Raw genomic sequence first — 18,214 nt, forward strand, 5'->3', positions numbered from 1 at the left:
AACCGTTTGGTTACCAACATTCTTCAAAATATCTTCTTTTGCATTCACCAGAAGATTTGGACATGAATGGTAACAAATCATGACTTTTTACATTTTTGGGTGACTATTTATTTAACTCAAGGAATTTCAGGCCTAGTGACAGGTTACTGGCTAACAATATGGTCATATGATCTGAAGAACTCACCAATCAGAGAGTCCATCTCAATAGGAAGGTGATGAGCCTGTTCTAATGAATATCCCGGAGCACCTCTGAGACCTAAATGAAACATATTACTAATATTGTAAATAAACTTGAACCAAACATTTAAAAAGGTGGTTTGAAAACCTCAGATGTCTAGGAAAGCTGCAGATGGTGGTGCTCACCGACTGTGTTGTGCCAGCGGTTGACGGCAAACAACCGACTGCATGTGACCGTGACCGCAGCGGGAATGCTGAGGTGAGGCAGCGTGTTGGCCGCCACATGCGTGACGGGAGAGTTGGAGGGGAATTTTAGCACCATGATTACATCTTGCTGCATCTGGTCCTTGAACATCAGAGGACTCTGGGGAAGGAAACACTGATGAGCAGAAGAGAGAAAGAGGAGGAGGAGGAAGAGGAAAGTTAGGAAAAATAGGGAAGGGACAAGGAATTAGAAAGGTAAATTACAGTGGAGCAAAAAAGGTGAAAATCACAGGGTGGGATTCTGGGTAAGGATATAGTTTAGGATCAGTTTTGGACTATCAGGAGGGGGAAGGTTGGGTCATGTGTGTAATGTCCAACCCTAGGCAGCCTTGTTAGGTGTAAAAAGTGCCAAAAGTTAACATACCCTTTTTAGAATCTGTAAAATGTTCATTATTTTACCAAAATAAGAGGGATCATACAAAATGCATGTTATTGTTTATTCAGTACTGACCTAAATAAGACATTTCACATAAAAGATGTTCATACACAAGAGAAAATTCTTCATACTGTGTTTTTATCTGAATGATCCACAGCTGTTTTTTGTTCATGTGTCCCTTGTCCCTAAATTGCCTGCTGTTCTTCAGAAAAATCCTTCAGGTCCCACAAATTCTTTGGTTTTCAGTTTTTATTTTAACCCTTTCCAACAATGATTGTGATTTTGAGATTAATCTTTTCACACATCTTTTGTAGCTTCTGAATAGTACTACTAAATGAAAAAAAAAAAAAGATATTTAGGCAAAATAAGAAAAATGTACACATCTCCATTCTGTTCAAAAGGTTTCACCCCCGGCTCTTAATGCATGGGTTTTCTTTCTGGAGCATCAGTGAGCGTTTGAACCGTCTGTAATAGTTGATATGAGTCCCTCAGTTGTCCTCAGTGTGAAAAGATGGATCTCAAAATGATACAGTCATTGTTGAAAAGGGTTAAAATAAAAACTGAAAACCAAAGAATTTGTGGGACCTGAAGGGCTTTTCTGAAGAACAGCAGGCAGTTTAACTGTTCAGGACAAACAAGGGACTCTTATCAACTATCAACACAGCTGTGGATCATTCAGGTAACAAGAGGACTGTAAACTTTTGACCTCAACAATAAATAAAAATTTTATGTACTACCATACTGCTATTTTGTCACTTTGTGCCTCCATTTTGCATTTATGAGGACAGATGAAATGAACCAAATTTCACAATTTGGTTCATTGCAAGAAGTGAGAGCAGTGTAATACTGAGCTACATAAAATGAATGTAATAAAAACCGATCAATATTGTCCTTTTATCACGATTTATTTAAAAGAGAGCTAATATAGATAACTGATATAAAAATATAATAAAGGTCACAATAAAAAGAGGTGTCTCGAAAAAGACATAATAAAAGAGATATAATAAAGTCTCACCAGGTGCATTGCGGAGCTGCGTGGAGGGTGAGGCTCTATTAGCAGCTGTGATGGAGCCTGTCCAAATGACTGAATCTGAGCCTCCGTGGACTAAAGAGATGACAAAGAGACAAAACAAGCTGTTACATTTTTAGTTGACAGACCCCTGAGCTGCCTCACATATGACAGACATTTACACACATGGAAAGACAAGCAGAACACTGCTGTCAACATGCTGCGCTTAGAAAATAAACACAATCACTCATTTTAGACAGAGGAGAGAAAGATATTGACAAGACATTATTAAAGACTAATGATTATGATTATCATACAAGATTTTTTTTTCAGTATATTTCAATTTGTTTTAAAGGGGAAACATTGGATGCCCATTTTCCATAAAATGTCGGTAACATACTTCAGTTAAAATTCCTCAATGGTCATGTAAAACAACACCCTTTTTACCTCGTCAAAAACAACTCTGTTCACAATGACCTGTTTTGGTGCATGTCGCTTTAAATTATAATGAGTTATTGCTCACTCCACCCCTCTCTTCTGTTTTTTGTGTATTTGGTGGCGCACTATCATTTTTCCATCACCATCACTACCAAAACCAAACTAATCCACTGCATCCTCAGTGGTTCTCATGTTGGGGGAAAATGAAGACTCTTATGTTCACTTTTACATCCAACTACAAAACACCTACATTGCTTACGAGAGGTTTTCACTACAGCTGCTTGAGCATAGAGAAAATGGCGGACAGCATACAACTGGCTAAAGGCAGAAATATGCTAATATGGACAGTCCATCAGCGGTCGTGTACGGGGCTTGAGCAAAATGACATCACATTGCTCAGTAAATCAAAACAGCTTGATAATAAAGTACAAAGGATTGAACAGATTTTGATCATTGTAGGGCGGTTGTGTCCACACACTGCTAAGACACATTTATATGCAAACACCATGCAAAAGTAAATTGTGCATGCAATGTCCCCTTTAATTGTTTGATTGATTAAAATAAACGGATTGAAAAAGATAAAAAAAAACAATACTAGTCAAGGTCTAATAGAAACCCATCAAAAACAGGTTAAGGTGATTCACACAAGTAGGACAAGGTTCTAGATCAATATCCTCGGTTGAATCAATACTCACTGACCTCTCTGGCAAGGGGTCTTACCTCTCTAAGCTGGGGGTCGGTGATGGTGTCCAAGTTCACGGATCCCTCGTAAGACATGTAATGAAAAACATTGAGAGCCCTAATGGCCTCCGGTCCTCTCTGCTTGTAGCCGAAGATGAGATCGATCCACTGGTGCAACTGACAGGACACAAATTCACTCTCCAGCGCCTGAGACAGGAAGAGGACAACAGGGTTAATACAAGGACCAATCACGCCTTCAAAAAGAAATTACTAGCCTTGTAAAGGCTGTGTGAGGTTCCAAGTTGATTTCTTTTCTCTACAAACCAGAGCTGCTCCATTCAGGGAACTGGCCTTGTCTTATTTTGATTCTTGACACGCTGGGTAAATTGGACTGTTAATCCTAATCTATGCAATAATGTGAACCCAACAAAGATGCTTAGACACACACATAATCTTCCCATCCCTCACCATCCTGTTGATGCGAACAAAGTCCTCTGGTTTTTTAGCCCAGACTGGTAGTTCCACATCACACACGGCTGTCCTGTCCTCTCTCATGCCCAGGTCATATCCGCTGCTGTTCACGAACATCTCAGGGAGGTAGTAGAACTCAGGGATCAACTCCTATCATACAACATGTTGAGATCACAGCATATAAATATGATCAGTTACAGCATCATTTTACCTCATAACAATTTTGCTCACCCTAACGTCAGACGTGTCCCTCTGGCAACTTCGCCAAGAGCGTGCAATGCCAGAAAACGTCCGATCGGGATGGTCGAACTTGCTGTTATTACAATTCAAGAAAAATGTGGTGAAGGGTTCCTGTGAGATTGAGGAAGTGGCACATAACATCCGATTAAAACACTTTCATAAGAGCTTTTATTGAAAACAGAATTTTTGGATTTTCAAATTCTAATAGATATATAAATACAGTAAATACAATATAAACGGATTACTCACTATCCTGACAAGCCAGAAGAGGGTGGATGCCGCAGTGGAGTACAGTGATGCGTAATGATGGGGCGGAGTTCCGTCATCCTCCCACGTCTCATAGCGTTCAGCATAGAACACGGCTCGCTTCGGATTCAGAGCTCCGATTGGCTGTACCAAACAGGAAGGAGAAAAAAGAATTCTGGTATTTAAACTTACCAAACTACTAAAATATAACATGTTTTCTAAACTATAGCTCACTTTGGACACAGGACTCTAAAAGCTGAGTATTATTATTATTATTACTATTATATTTTAATTATTACTTTTATTCAGCAAGTACACAATAAATTAATCAAGGCTGCATTTGAGTAAAAATACAGAAAAAGAAGCAATACTGTGAAATATTAATGCAATTTAAAATGGCAATTTTCTATTTTAATATATTTTAAAATGGAATTTATTCCTGTGATCAAAGCTGAATTTTTAGCACCATAACTCGAGTCCTCTGTGTCAAATGATCTTTCAAAGATCATTCAAATATGCTGATTTATTATCATTGTTGGTAACAGTTCTGCTGCTTAATATTTTTTTTGAACCTATGATACTTTGCTGTCCTTTTTATTTATCAAAAGAATCCTTAATTTATTTAAAATAGAAATCTTTGGTAACAATATACAGTACTGTTCAAAGTTTGAGGTCAGTATTTTTTTCTTTCTGATCTTTCTGTCTTTGTTTGAAAGAAATTAATACTTTTATTCAGCAAGGATGTGTTAAATTGATAAGAAGTGATCGTAAAGATTTATATTGTAAATAAATGCTGTTTTTAACATCTTATTCATCAAAGAATCCTGAAAAAATTATCACAGCTTCCAAAAAAATATTAAGCAGCACAACTGTTTCCAACAGTTATTGATAATAAATCGGCATAAGGGATCATGTGACACTGAAGACTGGAATAATGGCTGATGAAAATTTAGATTTGCATCATGGAAATAAATGATATTTTAACAGTTATATTAAAATAGATAACTTATTTTAAATTGCAAAAATATTTCACTTTTATAATATTGCCTTTTTTCTGCATTTTTGATCAAATAAATGGAACCGTGATGAGACTTTTTAAAGAAACATTAAAAATCTTACTGATCCCAAACATTTGAACAGCAGTATATACCAAACCAGACTGGAGTAATGGCTGCGGAAAATTCATCTTCGAAATCACAGGAATAAATAACATTTTAAAATAAAAAAGGTTATTTTACATTTAATAATACTTCAAGAAAAAAGTTTTTAAATGCAAATCAATGCAACCCTGGTGAGCATAAGAGACTTTTCAAAAACATAAAAAAATTCTTAACATACTCAAACTTTTGAACAGTAGTGATGTGTACTCGTATAACATTTGATGACATTACGTTTACATTTAAATGACTAAAACAAAGAGTGGTGTCTAAAAATCTGAGACCACACTGAAAATCTGAGTTATAAGAAGAGTGACATACCTTTGAGAGATCCCGGAAATTCCCTGGCAAGGTAAGATCCAGGTCCTCTGACTCATAGTTAGTCAGGACCCAAGGGAAGACAGGATACTGGTTCAGATCATTATAGGTCCTCCCTGCAAACAAATATCAACCGACAATGTTGTTTGTGAGCATGCAACTAGCATATCTCACTATGTGATTTATTATATTGCTTGCAGTGATGAAACCATTACAGTTACTATTGTAGGAAGCTAATTTGTGCAGAAAAAAAATGGTGCACAATCTCACCTGCAATCGTGTTGAGGAACATGAGGTACTCAAAATTTGAAATCTCTCTCCGCTGCCATCTCTGAGTCATATTAGACGACTTAAAGAGCTGCCTTGGTGTTGCCAGAGAGATCCGTCTATGGGAAAAACAGCAAAATAACAACAAAAGACAATTAATTAGCGTTGGCTAATAACACAATTACTGTTAAATACCAGTTAAATGTTTAGTCACATAAGAACCACTCCTAAAACTGATATTATATTACAGAACCAGTGTCAATATTAAAAAGCCAACGCTAAACACCTTACCTTGCCTGAGGGAGGCCATAGCTGGTGCCAACGCCGACCCGAGGTAAACTGTACACTACTTTCTTTACTGTAGCCTGATCCGGGAAGTTGAACATAACAGATGCTGTGGAGAGGATAATGAAACAGTACTATTAAAAACCTTGAATTTAACACAGATTTCACATTGTTGTTTGGCATGTTGGCAACTTACTCCTGTTGGCCATGAAGACCTCTAATCCAGTGTTTTGGAGCAGGTAGCGTCTGGAAAAAACTGCTCTGATCTCACTGAACATCCATTTCCCATGAAGACCCTCAGTATATGCCAAAACCTGACAAACACACAAGCAAAGCATTTAAATACAATCAGAGGATTGGTAAGTAGCAAAGGAGACAGCATGATGAAGACAACAGCAATGTCAACACATGATCCTGAAATTCTGACTAGAAATTAGATCACGATTTGGTCAGTTACCCAAATGCGCTGCCCTATTGGCAATACTACTTGGATATAAACACCAGCTTGGATTGCATGGTTAATGTACTACTGAATACGTTGTTCTGCTATATTATGCTGTGTAAACCACGGAAAAAAACATGTGGAAGCTGCTAAATCATGTAGAGAAGGATTTAGTAAGCAGAAAAGCGCAATATTTTGACAAACTAAAGTTAATAGGTGGTAAAGATACGTTTGAGCAGTATCTATTAAGATATAAGCCTAATATTTCACCTACTCAACCGGAAATGATAAGAACAAACACAAATGTTGTCAAGATTCTTGCCCTGGAAATCCTGGTTTAGTTTCACACACGCCTTTTGTTCCTCAGACAGGTTTTTGCACTCTTCTCCTTGATTTGTTATAACTTTTGGCAGTCTATAGTACTCCAAATGTTTCCACCGGTCCGACCGATTGTACAGCCCAAAACATGACAACAACTGACCATTTTCAGCAGCAGTAATTAGAAAACTATCCGATTTTTCTTAGGTTCAGTGGCATTGTTTACATTCAGTGCCACCAATATGACAGACTGTTGTCGTTTCATAAAAACACTATAATATTTACATCAACTAATAAAATCTTCAGCAATTCTGTGTGAAATAAAAGTTGTAAAAAAGGCTATAACTCAGAGTGACATTATCAGTGTCACATACAGTACCTTTGAATCAATATTTTTGAAAGTTGGATCATCCTCGTCCACCTCGAAATAGATCTCTGTTGTGGTGATCGACAATGTTCCTCTTGCAACGATCACAGGGGCAACGAGCTGGGCCGGTGTGCTCAAAACCACCGGACCTGAAAGAAACCATGTCACAGAATTAGAGACTTAACATTCAAAAGTCCTGAATTAGAAAAAATACCTGTGATTATGGTTAGATATTCAGATAAATTGTGATTTCAAAACCAGTTCTAGAGAATTAAATAATCTCTTTTTGAAAATGTAACATTTAATACATCTAAAATGTACATCAGCTGGTTCTAAAAAGCATCTTTCGCCATTAACAACCCTTAAAAATGATCATTTTAGTGGTGCCATTAGCTGATTTTTGTTATCAGGATGTTGTTTTACTAAGGCATTTATAGCTCAGGTGACTAAAAACAATCAAATGATCAAAGACATCAGATTTTAAACCACACTAAGAAAAACAGACGTAAACCTCTTTGACTAAGAAAGTACTTCGTAAAAAAACAAAATCTGAGAAAGTAAGCTAATTAGTTTAATTAAATAATGATTAAATAGCCATGATGTGTTACAGTCAGCGACTCAGGGTAATTAATAAGTGGCTAGTTTGATTAGCGTTAATTAGTTAATTAAGTGATTCAAACATTCAATGTCAAAATCAGATGTAGCACTTAAGCTCATAATCACACTCTTGTGCCGATTCAGTTGAGATTTGCATCAAAAGGCAGAGGGGCTGGAGCTTGTTCTGGGCTTAAACCGCTAATTAGCATACTCGTTTACTGAAGGACCAAACTTGCCTCTTGAGATAAATACCCTTGGACGAAAAGCCACTGGGAATAAAGTACAGTTGCATACATTAGCACATGCATCAACAATACATCAAAGAATCACCATGCTAATGGTTTCTACACAAGCAGCTAGGAGAGGCGCTGTTGGTGCAGCCTGGCATTTAAGACTAATTTGTTTAATAGTGCCATGGCACCTGTACAATGGGATTTGAGGAGGCTGTTTGTGAATAATAGCCTCTTGAGTGCTGCAGATACGCTGAATACCTGCAAGGTTGTCGATCTCTTTCTCCTGCAGCAGACTGACGGCGTCATCGTCTCCTTCCAGCATTAGCTCCGTCTCGGGGTTCTGATTGACCACCGAATGACTACGGAACGACTTCTTTGACTTCATGCCTTCCTCTTCCTCAGAGCCTGGCAATACCAAAAAAATAGAAATACATGAAAGTAAATTCATGTCCCAGTCACATTTTTCAGTTAAACAGACATTACTTACACTACCAGAATAAAACATATATTGTACTTTTATATTAACAATGTAATAAATAGGCTATTCTGCAATCATACACTTTGGGCACAGTGAAAAGCACATTTTTTTCTTTAGCCTTGTTGCACCCTACACCATATTTATTCTGTTCAAAAGTTTTCAGCCCCCAGCTCTTAATGCATCGTTTTTCCTTCTGGATCATCAGTGAGCGTTCAAACCTATTGTAATAGTTACATATGAGCTCCTTAGTTGTCCACAGTGTGAAAAGATGAACCTCAATGTCACACAGTCATTGTTGGAAAGGGTTCAAATACACAAAAATGCTGAAAAACCAAAGAATTTGTGGGACCATTCACGTAACAACAGTATTAAGAATCAAGTGTATGTAAACTTTTGTCATTTATTATAAATTTAACTATTATTTTTTCTTGTACACTATATGTAAATGTCTTTTATGTGAAATATATTATTCAGGTCAGTACTAAATAAACAATAACATGCACATTTTGTATGATCCCTCTTATTTTGGTAAAATAAACATTTTGCAGATTCTACAAGGTGTATGCAAACTTTTGACTTCAACTGTTTTTCTGCACTGTAAATTAGATTGAGGTGGTATGGATGCATTGTGACTAACCGTATTCATCTAGAGATTTAAGAGCCACATCCGAGTGGGTGGAGCCAAAGGCATTGCGCACGAATCTCCGCCTCCTGCGCAAGTCATCCTCCCAGTAGTCCAAACGCCAGAAATCATGCAGCTGACTGAGGTGGGAAAGAAAGGAGGTGATGAATGGCCAGAAAACAAGAAACAGAATTTCAATAGCAATAAACAGCGAGATTGTGCACCTCTGTGACATGGTTCCCCAAGCTCCATGCTTATTGGTTAAAATGTTGAGGATCTTCTGTTTCAGTTGGTTTGCGGTCACATGATCTCTGTGTTTGGCGGCACTGATGAGGTGATCACACATTTTTTCCTCTTCCCTCCTGTCTGCAGCATACTGGGCACAGTTGGACTGTGAAAATAAAAAGCAAATAAATTTTCACATTATACCTTAGGTATAATAAGCAATTAAACCGTGAACCTATGAGACAGTGATCAACACAAACTGACTGACCTCGAACTCAGCATGTTTGTGGACATCTTCTGCTCTCTGCCTGTTAAGGATGAACTCAGCCTCATTGGCAACACGGACAATGTGATCCTTCATGGCGTGACACAGAAGCCTGACAAAACAAAAAGTTAAGTTTGCATAATGATCATCTCCTTCTAATGTATTGCACCAGATCTCACAAAAAAAACAAACAAACAACAACATACAGAGGAAGTTTACATTGTTTTTGGTATAAAATATGATTTAGCGTCAACAGTGCCAGCTGAGGAGGAACTTTAATGTGATTTGTAACATACCTTCCCTCATTAATAAGTTCAATGAATGCAAGTCCTGCGTTCTTTTGTATGGAGTTCTGCCACTCCTGAAAACACACATAAAAACCATTACAAATGCCATCATTTCAACATTTGAATGTGCCGTAGATAAATGCATTAATTAAACAATGCTAAAATGTAAATGGTTTATGCATATTTTTATTGTAACATAACAGTATGTCTTTTTTTCAGTGTGGGTCATATAGGCGCCTGATGTTGTTGCTGAAGAGACACACTGATGATCTTTCCTGATTGGCTCTTTGCCACATAAGCGAGAGTGATTATTGAGAAATAGAGGCAGAATGCACTTAGCATCCGTTGCAGATGCTTCTAGAAGGACACATCACAGGCAGCTCCCATTACCTTCTGCTTCCTGCCAATCAATATTTAGGGTACGGTTTCGTCCCCTGAGCCACTAATGGAGGGCCTGAAGCTTTAGTAATACTATATGTGCTGATGGAGCGATGACGGGAAATAGAAGAGGGAGGAGAGAGGAGGATGAGAGGGCATCAAACACTGGATGGGCCACTGCTACACCCCAAAGCTCCTAATACCGACTCCAACTTTAAAGGCAAAGGAAGCCTGCTAAGATGCTGTAGACTGAAATCTTAATCATTCAATAGAGTTCAAAGAGGTTCAGTGAGGTTCTTAGTAGAAGATACTGACATCCAGATGAAATTGCATGATAATTTTGCTTTGAAATGTTTGGTTAGTAGCAAAAAAAAGTGCATTACTCCTCATGTGGATTGAAGGCGAAGCATATTATAGAGCACAGTGATGGATTTTCAATGGAGTGTCTAGAAGGTAAGTGACAATTCTTCACCTCAAACACTAAATGATTTCAGACACTGTTGATTAATCAATTTAACAGGAATATTGTCAAGAATGTTAATGTGTGGACTTTAGAGGTGTTTTTGAAAGCTACAAACAGTAGCTCAAACAGTTGAGCATGGTGCTAGCAAAGGTCTTGGGTTTGATTTCCTTGGAATGCAAACCGAAACCGATAAAATGTGAATGTATTTTGCTTTTGGATAAAAGCATCTCCTATATGCATGAATGTAAACGCATAGTCAAACCAAAATTATTCAGACACCAGATGTGTTTTAGATTTTTTTTACTAGTGGGTGCAGGACACTTCATTTATATAAGTGAGAATAGCAAAAAAGTAAGTAAACTGTAATATATTATACCCAAAAATTCTTCATACAGTGGACTACCAGTAAAATTGACAAAAATCTGGGACCAACAATTATTTAGACACTGTGACCTGACCATGTTTTGCTTAAATGTTTTTTCTTTAATTGCTAATGCAACCTTTTTACACAACAGACTGAAAAAATTAAGGATTGCTTGGTAAAAAAAAAAGTATTGATAGTTGTGTGAATCTTGTCATACTAATAGTTGTCTGATATTATCAAGATTTGTTCTGACACAGTTCTTGTCATATTTTATGACCATTTTCTAAACTATAACGAATAAACTGTGATAATGTGAGAAATGTTGAAGGTGTCTAAATAAATTCTGGTTTGACTGTAACATTGTCTAGTTCAGAAGTATGCAGTGATACTTTGATACCCACACTGGCTGGTGTAATGTAGGGTGGGTCTGAAATCAGATCCTGCTTTGGTCAAGCACAAAGCCTTAAAAGAAGCTCAAAAGACTGATGAAATGTTGCCACACTTCAGCACTGTGACCTCTTCCATAATTTTAAGCTGTTTTAATGCAGTTTATTTGGGTTTATGAAGCCTGAAATATGAATGTAGCTTGTGCGTTGATAGAAAATGCTGAAACTTAATTACAAAGTCAAAATGAATTATACAAAATAAATTATTATAGAATAAAGAGAAAATTCTCACCTGTGAGCACAAGAGCATCACAAGCTCCACGACCGATGTGCTGGACTTCATACAAACTAAGCCTGTAGCAGTGCATTGACAGAAAACAGATTTTAGCACACGCATGTCTAAGAGATGGAAATAAATCTCGGTGGGTTCCAAAAGACTTACAACACTAATGAAAATGTTCAATATCTTAAATATGAACTTTCCTTGGTTTTAGAGGGAACATCGGAAGCCTATTTTCCACAAGTTGGTATGATTCTATAGGGTCTTCATGAAATGTCTGTAACATTCTTTGGTTAAAATTCCTCAGTGCTTGTGTAAAAACTGTCTTACCTTGTCAAACAGCTTTGTTTACAGCAACCGTTTCGGTGCATGCCTCTTTAAATGCTAATGAGCTACTGCTGACTCCACCCCTCTCTTCCGTTTTTTTGTGTATTTGGTGGCACGCTACCATCAAAAACAAAAATAATCCACTATGTCCTCAGTGGCTCTGATGTTGAGAGAAAATGAAGACTCTACTTTTATATCCAACTACAAAACAACTGCGTTGCTTACGAGACATTGTTGTCGCAACAGCTGCTTGAGCGCGGAGAAAATGGCATACAACTGGCCAAGTATGACATCATAATGCTAAGAAAATCAAAACGGCTTGATAAACACACTGCTAAGACACATTTATATGCCAAAACTGTTTCACTAAAAGTGAATTTTGCATCCGATGTCACCTTTCTATGTTTACTCCATTTTCGGGTTTAAATTGCATTTGACATCCCAGATGTTCAGTGTAGACTTTTGGATCCCACTGTACATGTGTGTAACATACAATTACTTAACTTAACTGGCTTAAAACTTTAAAGGAATAAATCTGATCTATTATCTAATGTACACACAGTTCTGCTTTAATACAGACAAATACAGACAAACATTAAACTGTGAAGAGGTCAAGACAAGGTGAGAGCACAGACATTAAAGCCTGACAGGACAACAGGGAGGGGAGGGAGAGGATTCAATAAAGGGGGTGGAGAAGAGAGGAAGGATATATAAGGAGACAAAAGACAGTGGTGGAACAAGAAGCAAAAGTGATTCACTCTAGATCTGGAACTTCTGATTTAGGTTTCCTTTGATTTCAAGTGAAATAAAGAGAGGATGTTCTCTCAGGACTCAACAATAAAGATTATCTGATAGGCCGGGCCCAGTGTGAGTAAGTTTTGGGGCAGTTGATGGAACTGTCACTTGCCATACCAGCTATTATTGCAAAAAACTAAATATTTGTATGTGTTTATTCATTTTAAACTTTTTTTTTCTTTCTGGCTTATATACAGATTAAAACACAAAACTAAAAATGTACTTTTATGCAAATATATTTGATTTAACTGAAAAAAAAAAGACAAAATGTCACACACCACTGTAAAAACTGTATTTGTATATATTATTAGTATTTATTAAATTTTCATTATACACATTTTAACTTAAAAATGCATTTGTTTTTGTTGTAAGGCCAGTGAAAATTTTAATTTTGTCAAATATATAGAAAATGCACCTTGCAACTTGCAAAACAAGCTTAGCATTCTGTATATACACTACCAGTCAAAAGTTTTTGAACAGTAAGATTTTTAATGTTTTGTAAAGAATTCTCTTCTGCTCACCAACCCTGCATTTATTTGATCCAAAATACAGCAAAAGCAGGAATATTGTAAAATATGTTTACTATTTAAAATATCTGCTTCCTATCTGAATATATTGTAAGATGTAATTTATTCCTGTGATCATTTTCAGTATCATTACTCCAGTCTACAGTCACATGATCCTTCAGAAATCATTCTAATATGATGATTTGCAGTTCAATAAACATTTTTGTTATTATCAATATTTAAAACAGTTGAGTAAATTTTTTCAGGATTCTGTGATTAATAGAAAGATTCAAAGATTAGCATTTATCTGAAATAAAAGCTTTTTTGGAAAGAAATTAATACTTTTATTCAGCAAGGATCCTTTAAATTGATCAAAAGTGATGATAAACACATTTATAAGGTTACAAAAGATTTCTATTTCATCAAAGAAACCTAAAGAAATTCTACTTATATATTCAAAATATATTCAATAATATTTTAAATAGTAAAAATATTTAATAATTTTACTGTTTTAGCTGTACTTTGGATCATATAAAAGCAGGCTTGGTGAGCAGAAGAGACTTCTTTAAAAAAAAACATTAAAAATCTTACAGTTGAAAACCTTTTGACTGGTAGTATAACTTTAATAATAATATTAACTCTAATATATAATATAATAATACATATTAGCTAGGGTTATATGTATATATGACTAGGGCTAAAGTGGGAAGAAATCTTTATTGTTGAGCAGTTTTTTTGTTTGTTTGTTTTTTTACATTGGCATCCTATATTATTTTCCTCAATGTTTGGCATGCAATTCTTCCTTCAGGTGTAGTAAATCTACTTCTTTTTTCTTTTTTAAACATCCATTCATCCTAAGCAGTTCTGTTTTTCTCATACCTGCTCTGGGTCCATGCACTCGCACAATTGTGTGTGTATGAGGCAGCCAGTGGACACACACACAGCAGACAGTGAGGGACTCCACAGAGACACCAGGTAGAGAGGAAAAGGAGCACTATACAGCACCTGTACCTTCTATGAGCAACTCCTGCCCATGACTGCCCAGCAGAGTCCGTGAAAGGAAGGGGGCGAAATCCACAAAGATCTCCCTCAGCAATGGGGCCACTTTCTCTAAGGCGCGCTCTAATTTAGTCGTGATACTGCGGGTGGAAAATGAAAGACAGAAATAGAGAAAAAATACTCCAGTTAGCTTTAAAATACAGAGACCAGTTCAAAAATCACACTTCCTTTCAATTTCAGCTGGTTAGTATGTGATAAAGTCTATGGTGTTACTGCTGGGTTAAAGCCAACCTATACGAAATTCAACCACAGGGAGGCAGAGAGAGCAAATGCTTTACGATCACCCTGTTATATTGCACACATCACCCTTAAGTGCCACTGCGCTTAGCTACAAGCTGTTAGCCTGCGCTAAGACCACAACTTCAGCGCCAGGGATGCAAATGACAACAGACTAGGGTAAATGTGAAAGGTTTCATGAGGAAAAGAAGGTCTGAGGACATCCAGTGTGGTGCAAACAAGGAATGACTTGACACTGATGAATGACAATGTCTCTACTGAAACGGTGCGCTAGTAGAGTTGATTCTGTCAAGTTCTTGGTAAACATAACTGCTGATTTGGAGTGTGTACACTTTTTATGGATTATAAATGTGTTTCTTAGGCATTTTGCAGCATTTCAATTACAAACATTAGCTCATGTCACTGAGGCTAAATCCTAACCAGGTGTGATCCAAAGAAAAACTGGAAATTACAGCCAATTAGAGCAAATTTATGCTGCATTCACATTGTGTAAAAACGTTCACTTTGCTGAAATTGTCATGTAATGTAACAACCAAAACAGCAGCAGCTTCATCCGTTAAAGTTAAAAAAGCAATCTACTTGACATGGCTTTTTTTTTTTACAGCCATTGTTATGCAGCACTCTTACTTAGGTCAGTTTATATAGGTCGACTAATTAAAGTGTCTGTCTCAAACAACAAAGCCACACATGGATCTACAGTTGAAGTCGAAAGTTTACATACACCTTGCAGAATCTGCAAACTGTTAATTATTTTACCAAAATAAGAGCGGTCATACAAAATGCTTTTTTTTTTTATTTAGTACTGACCTGAATAAGATATTTCACATAAGAGATGTTTACATATAGGCCATAAGAGAAAATAATAGTTGAATTTATTAAAAAAAAATGACCCTGTTCAAAAGTTTACATCCCCTTGCTTCTTAATACTGTGTTGTTACCTGAATGATCCATGGCTGTTTTTTTTAGTGATAGTTGTTCACGAGTCCCTTGTTTTTCGTGAACAGTTTTTTTTAATAGCATCTTTTTTTTGAACCCTTTCCAACAATGACTGTATGATTTTGAGATCATTACAGAAGGTTCAAATGGTCACTGATGCTTCAGAAGGAAACAATGCATTGAGAGCTGGGGGGTGAAAACATAGTCATTGTTGGAAAGGGTTCAAATAGACAAACATTCTGAAAACACAAAGTATTTTTGGGACCTGAAGGATTTTTCTGAAGAACAGCAGGCAGTTATAATTAAAGCAATGGGTTTACAAACAAGTTTGGAACGACATGAGGGTGAGTAATTAATGACAGAATTTTCATTTTTAGGTGAACTATCCCTTTAAAAAAACTTTAAAATTACAATAAGTTTAAGTTACTAAAATAAAAATAAAAATAAAGTGAAATATAAAAAAAGCTACTGAAAATAAAAACCTAAACTGAAATTAAAATACAAATTAAAATTAATAAAAAAAGATATACTAATAACACTGGAACATTACGGCTTGTTTAGAAAAATGTAACTGAACACATTAAAATCGAAGAGACGTGATGTTTATGCTTGAAACTTTATCGCATCATACCTGGTTTGGACAATGTAAATATGTGAAAAAGAGACAGAATCAAATCTAGCAGAACCGTTAACAATGAAGCAGCAGCGGTGGTGTAGCTGGCCAGCTTGAAAACTCACAACCACCAGGAAAAAGAGGCAGAAAAAGAGAGAAAATCAAAAGACAGAGAGAAAGAAGGAAAGAGAATGTTAAGCTGGTAGCACTGGGTAAGGGGGGCCAGTTCAAGCTTCCTTGCCTAAGAAACTGTCCTGCATCTCTGGGGGCTGTTTGGAATCCTGTCAGCGAACTAAAGGATTTGAGTTCAGGAGGCGTCAGCCTGGTTCGCAGTGGACACTGGTCCACTTCACAAAAGGCACTGCAATACAAATGGGCACAAACAGACAGTAATGACTGTACAGGCATTCACTGCAGCTCTTAGTCTAAAGTGTGACGTAATCCCTGTGTGTAGAGATCTGTGCCAAATCAAAGGATGATTGAGCCCCAAAGCTTCCGTGTCGTACATGCACAGAGACAAAAATGAAGAAAATCAATTCTGTTGCATTCAAATTAGAACAGATGTACCTGTCCTTGTTTGGCACACTTAGACTATCAGTACCCCAAAGTGCGTCTTTAAAAATGCACAGAGACATCAGTATGTGTCTGTGAGGGAATCTATGGCGTGTGCTGTGGTTACAAAGATACACAGAGAGGAGACAGATGTAAAGTGAAGAAACTAATGGATTATGGGAATCATAGGAAGAAGTAAGACTGCCAAAAAAAAAAAAAAAAAAAAAAAAGGATGAGCACAGGAAGTGAGAATGCATGATTTAAGGTTTTAAGCATGTTGGTAACTGGATAAAGTGAGAAAGAGCACGGGGTGAATGAGAAACGGGTGTGAGTGTGTGTGTCTACCTCATGTTTTCCACCGTGTCTTCAGGCATGGGTGCAACGGTCTGCACCGCTGGGAGGTTTTTACTCGTGGCACCATTTACAAAACTTGATGAAGAGGAGGATGAGGAAGAGGCAGAGTCAGTGGCACCTGTGAGATGCATTAGAACTGATTAAACACAAGGGAGATTGAATATCCTAAAGATAATAAAGCATGCTTAAATGTATAAAACAGTCACTATGACTAGAAAAGAGTCTTAACTTATGAAAGTACATGATAACACCACATGGAAAAAAACGTCACAAAAATAATCTCATCTTAAAGGGATAGTTCATCCAAAATGTTCAAAGGGATAGTTCATCCACTGATGTCACATGGACTATTTTAACAATGTCCTTACTACCTTTCTGGGTCTTGAATGTGGTAGTTGCATTGTTGTCTATGCAGGGTCAGAAAGCTCTCAGATTTAATCAAAAATACCTTAATTTGTGTTCCGAAGATTAATGTTGTGTGCGTTTGGAACGACGTAAGACTGAGTAATTAATAATAGAAGTTTCATATTTGGGTGAACTATCCCTTTAACCATTCAAATTAAAGTGAATTGCTGGAATCAAATGCACATACACTACCATTCATTGTTTTTTTTTAAGTCTCTGCTGCTCACCAAGCCTGTATTTATTTGATCCAAAATACAACAAAAGCAGTAATATTGTGAAATATTTTTACCATTTAAAATAACTGCCTTTATATTTGAATATATTTTTAAATGTAATTTATTCCTGTGATCAAAACTAAATGTTCAGCATCATTAGTCCAGTCTTCAGTGTCACATGATCCTTCAGAAATCATTTTAATATGCTGATTTGCCATTCAAGAAGCAATTATTTTATCAATACTATCATCAATATTTAAAACAGTTGAGTACATTTTTTTCAGGATTCTTTGATGAATAGAAAGATCCAAAGATCATAAATGCAGGCTTGGTGAGCAGAAAAGACTTCTTTAGAAAACATTAAAAACCTTACTGTCCACAAACTTTTGGTAGTGTATGTACATACATACATGTGTATATATTTCTCTTTTTTCTGATACATTCATAATCATATATTTTTCCGGTGTCTCTGTAGCTTGTTTTATGTGTGCGCTTAATGTTTTAAATTGTTATTATTATAATTTAGTTTTACTTTGTAATGTAGAACAATGTTACAAATAACATTCTTTCTCAGCCCTGAA

General features: G+C 36.5%; 1 protein-coding gene across 4 annotated transcripts in view; it reads right to left on the minus strand.

Annotated features, from left to right (window-relative positions):
- nbeaa (neurobeachin a) overlaps nt 1-18,214 on the minus strand; it is a 176,130-nt gene that overhangs the window by 4,733 nt on the left and 153,183 nt on the right. Inside the window, exons 31-51 of one of the 4 annotated variants that reach the window (XM_073829010.1) lie at nt 17,005-17,131; nt 14,274-14,401; nt 11,647-11,708; nt 9,773-9,837; nt 9,480-9,588; nt 9,211-9,377; nt 9,002-9,126; nt 8,145-8,291; nt 7,890-7,922; nt 7,069-7,205; nt 6,126-6,243; nt 5,936-6,038; nt 5,648-5,763; nt 5,381-5,493; nt 3,906-4,046; nt 3,648-3,767; nt 3,414-3,566; nt 2,985-3,152; nt 1,833-1,922; nt 364-556; nt 185-256 (exon numbers count right to left, since the gene is read on the minus strand). In XM_073829010.1, coding sequence (XP_073685111.1) covers nt 185-256; nt 364-556; nt 1,833-1,922; nt 2,985-3,152; nt 3,414-3,566; nt 3,648-3,767; nt 3,906-4,046; nt 5,381-5,493; nt 5,648-5,763; nt 5,936-6,038; nt 6,126-6,243; nt 7,069-7,205; nt 7,890-7,922; nt 8,145-8,291; nt 9,002-9,126; nt 9,211-9,377; nt 9,480-9,588; nt 9,773-9,837; nt 11,647-11,708; nt 14,274-14,401; nt 17,005-17,131 — 2,487 coding nt within the window. Of the gene's footprint in view, nt 1-184; nt 257-363; nt 557-1,832; nt 1,923-2,984; nt 3,153-3,413; nt 3,567-3,647; nt 3,768-3,905; nt 4,047-5,380; nt 5,494-5,647; nt 5,764-5,935; nt 6,039-6,125; nt 6,244-7,068; nt 7,206-7,889; nt 7,923-8,144; nt 8,292-9,001; nt 9,378-9,479; nt 9,589-9,772; nt 9,838-11,646; nt 11,709-14,267; nt 14,402-16,348; nt 16,469-17,004; nt 17,132-18,214 lie in introns of all 4 variants that reach the window. The other 3 variants (XM_073829008.1, XM_073829011.1, XM_073829009.1) reach the window with 3 other exon arrangements.

This window comes from Garra rufa, chromosome 23 (genome assembly GCF_049309525.1).
Source record: "Garra rufa chromosome 23, GarRuf1.0, whole genome shotgun sequence".
Lineage (NCBI taxonomy): Eukaryota > Metazoa > Chordata > Actinopteri > Cypriniformes > Cyprinidae > Garra > Garra rufa.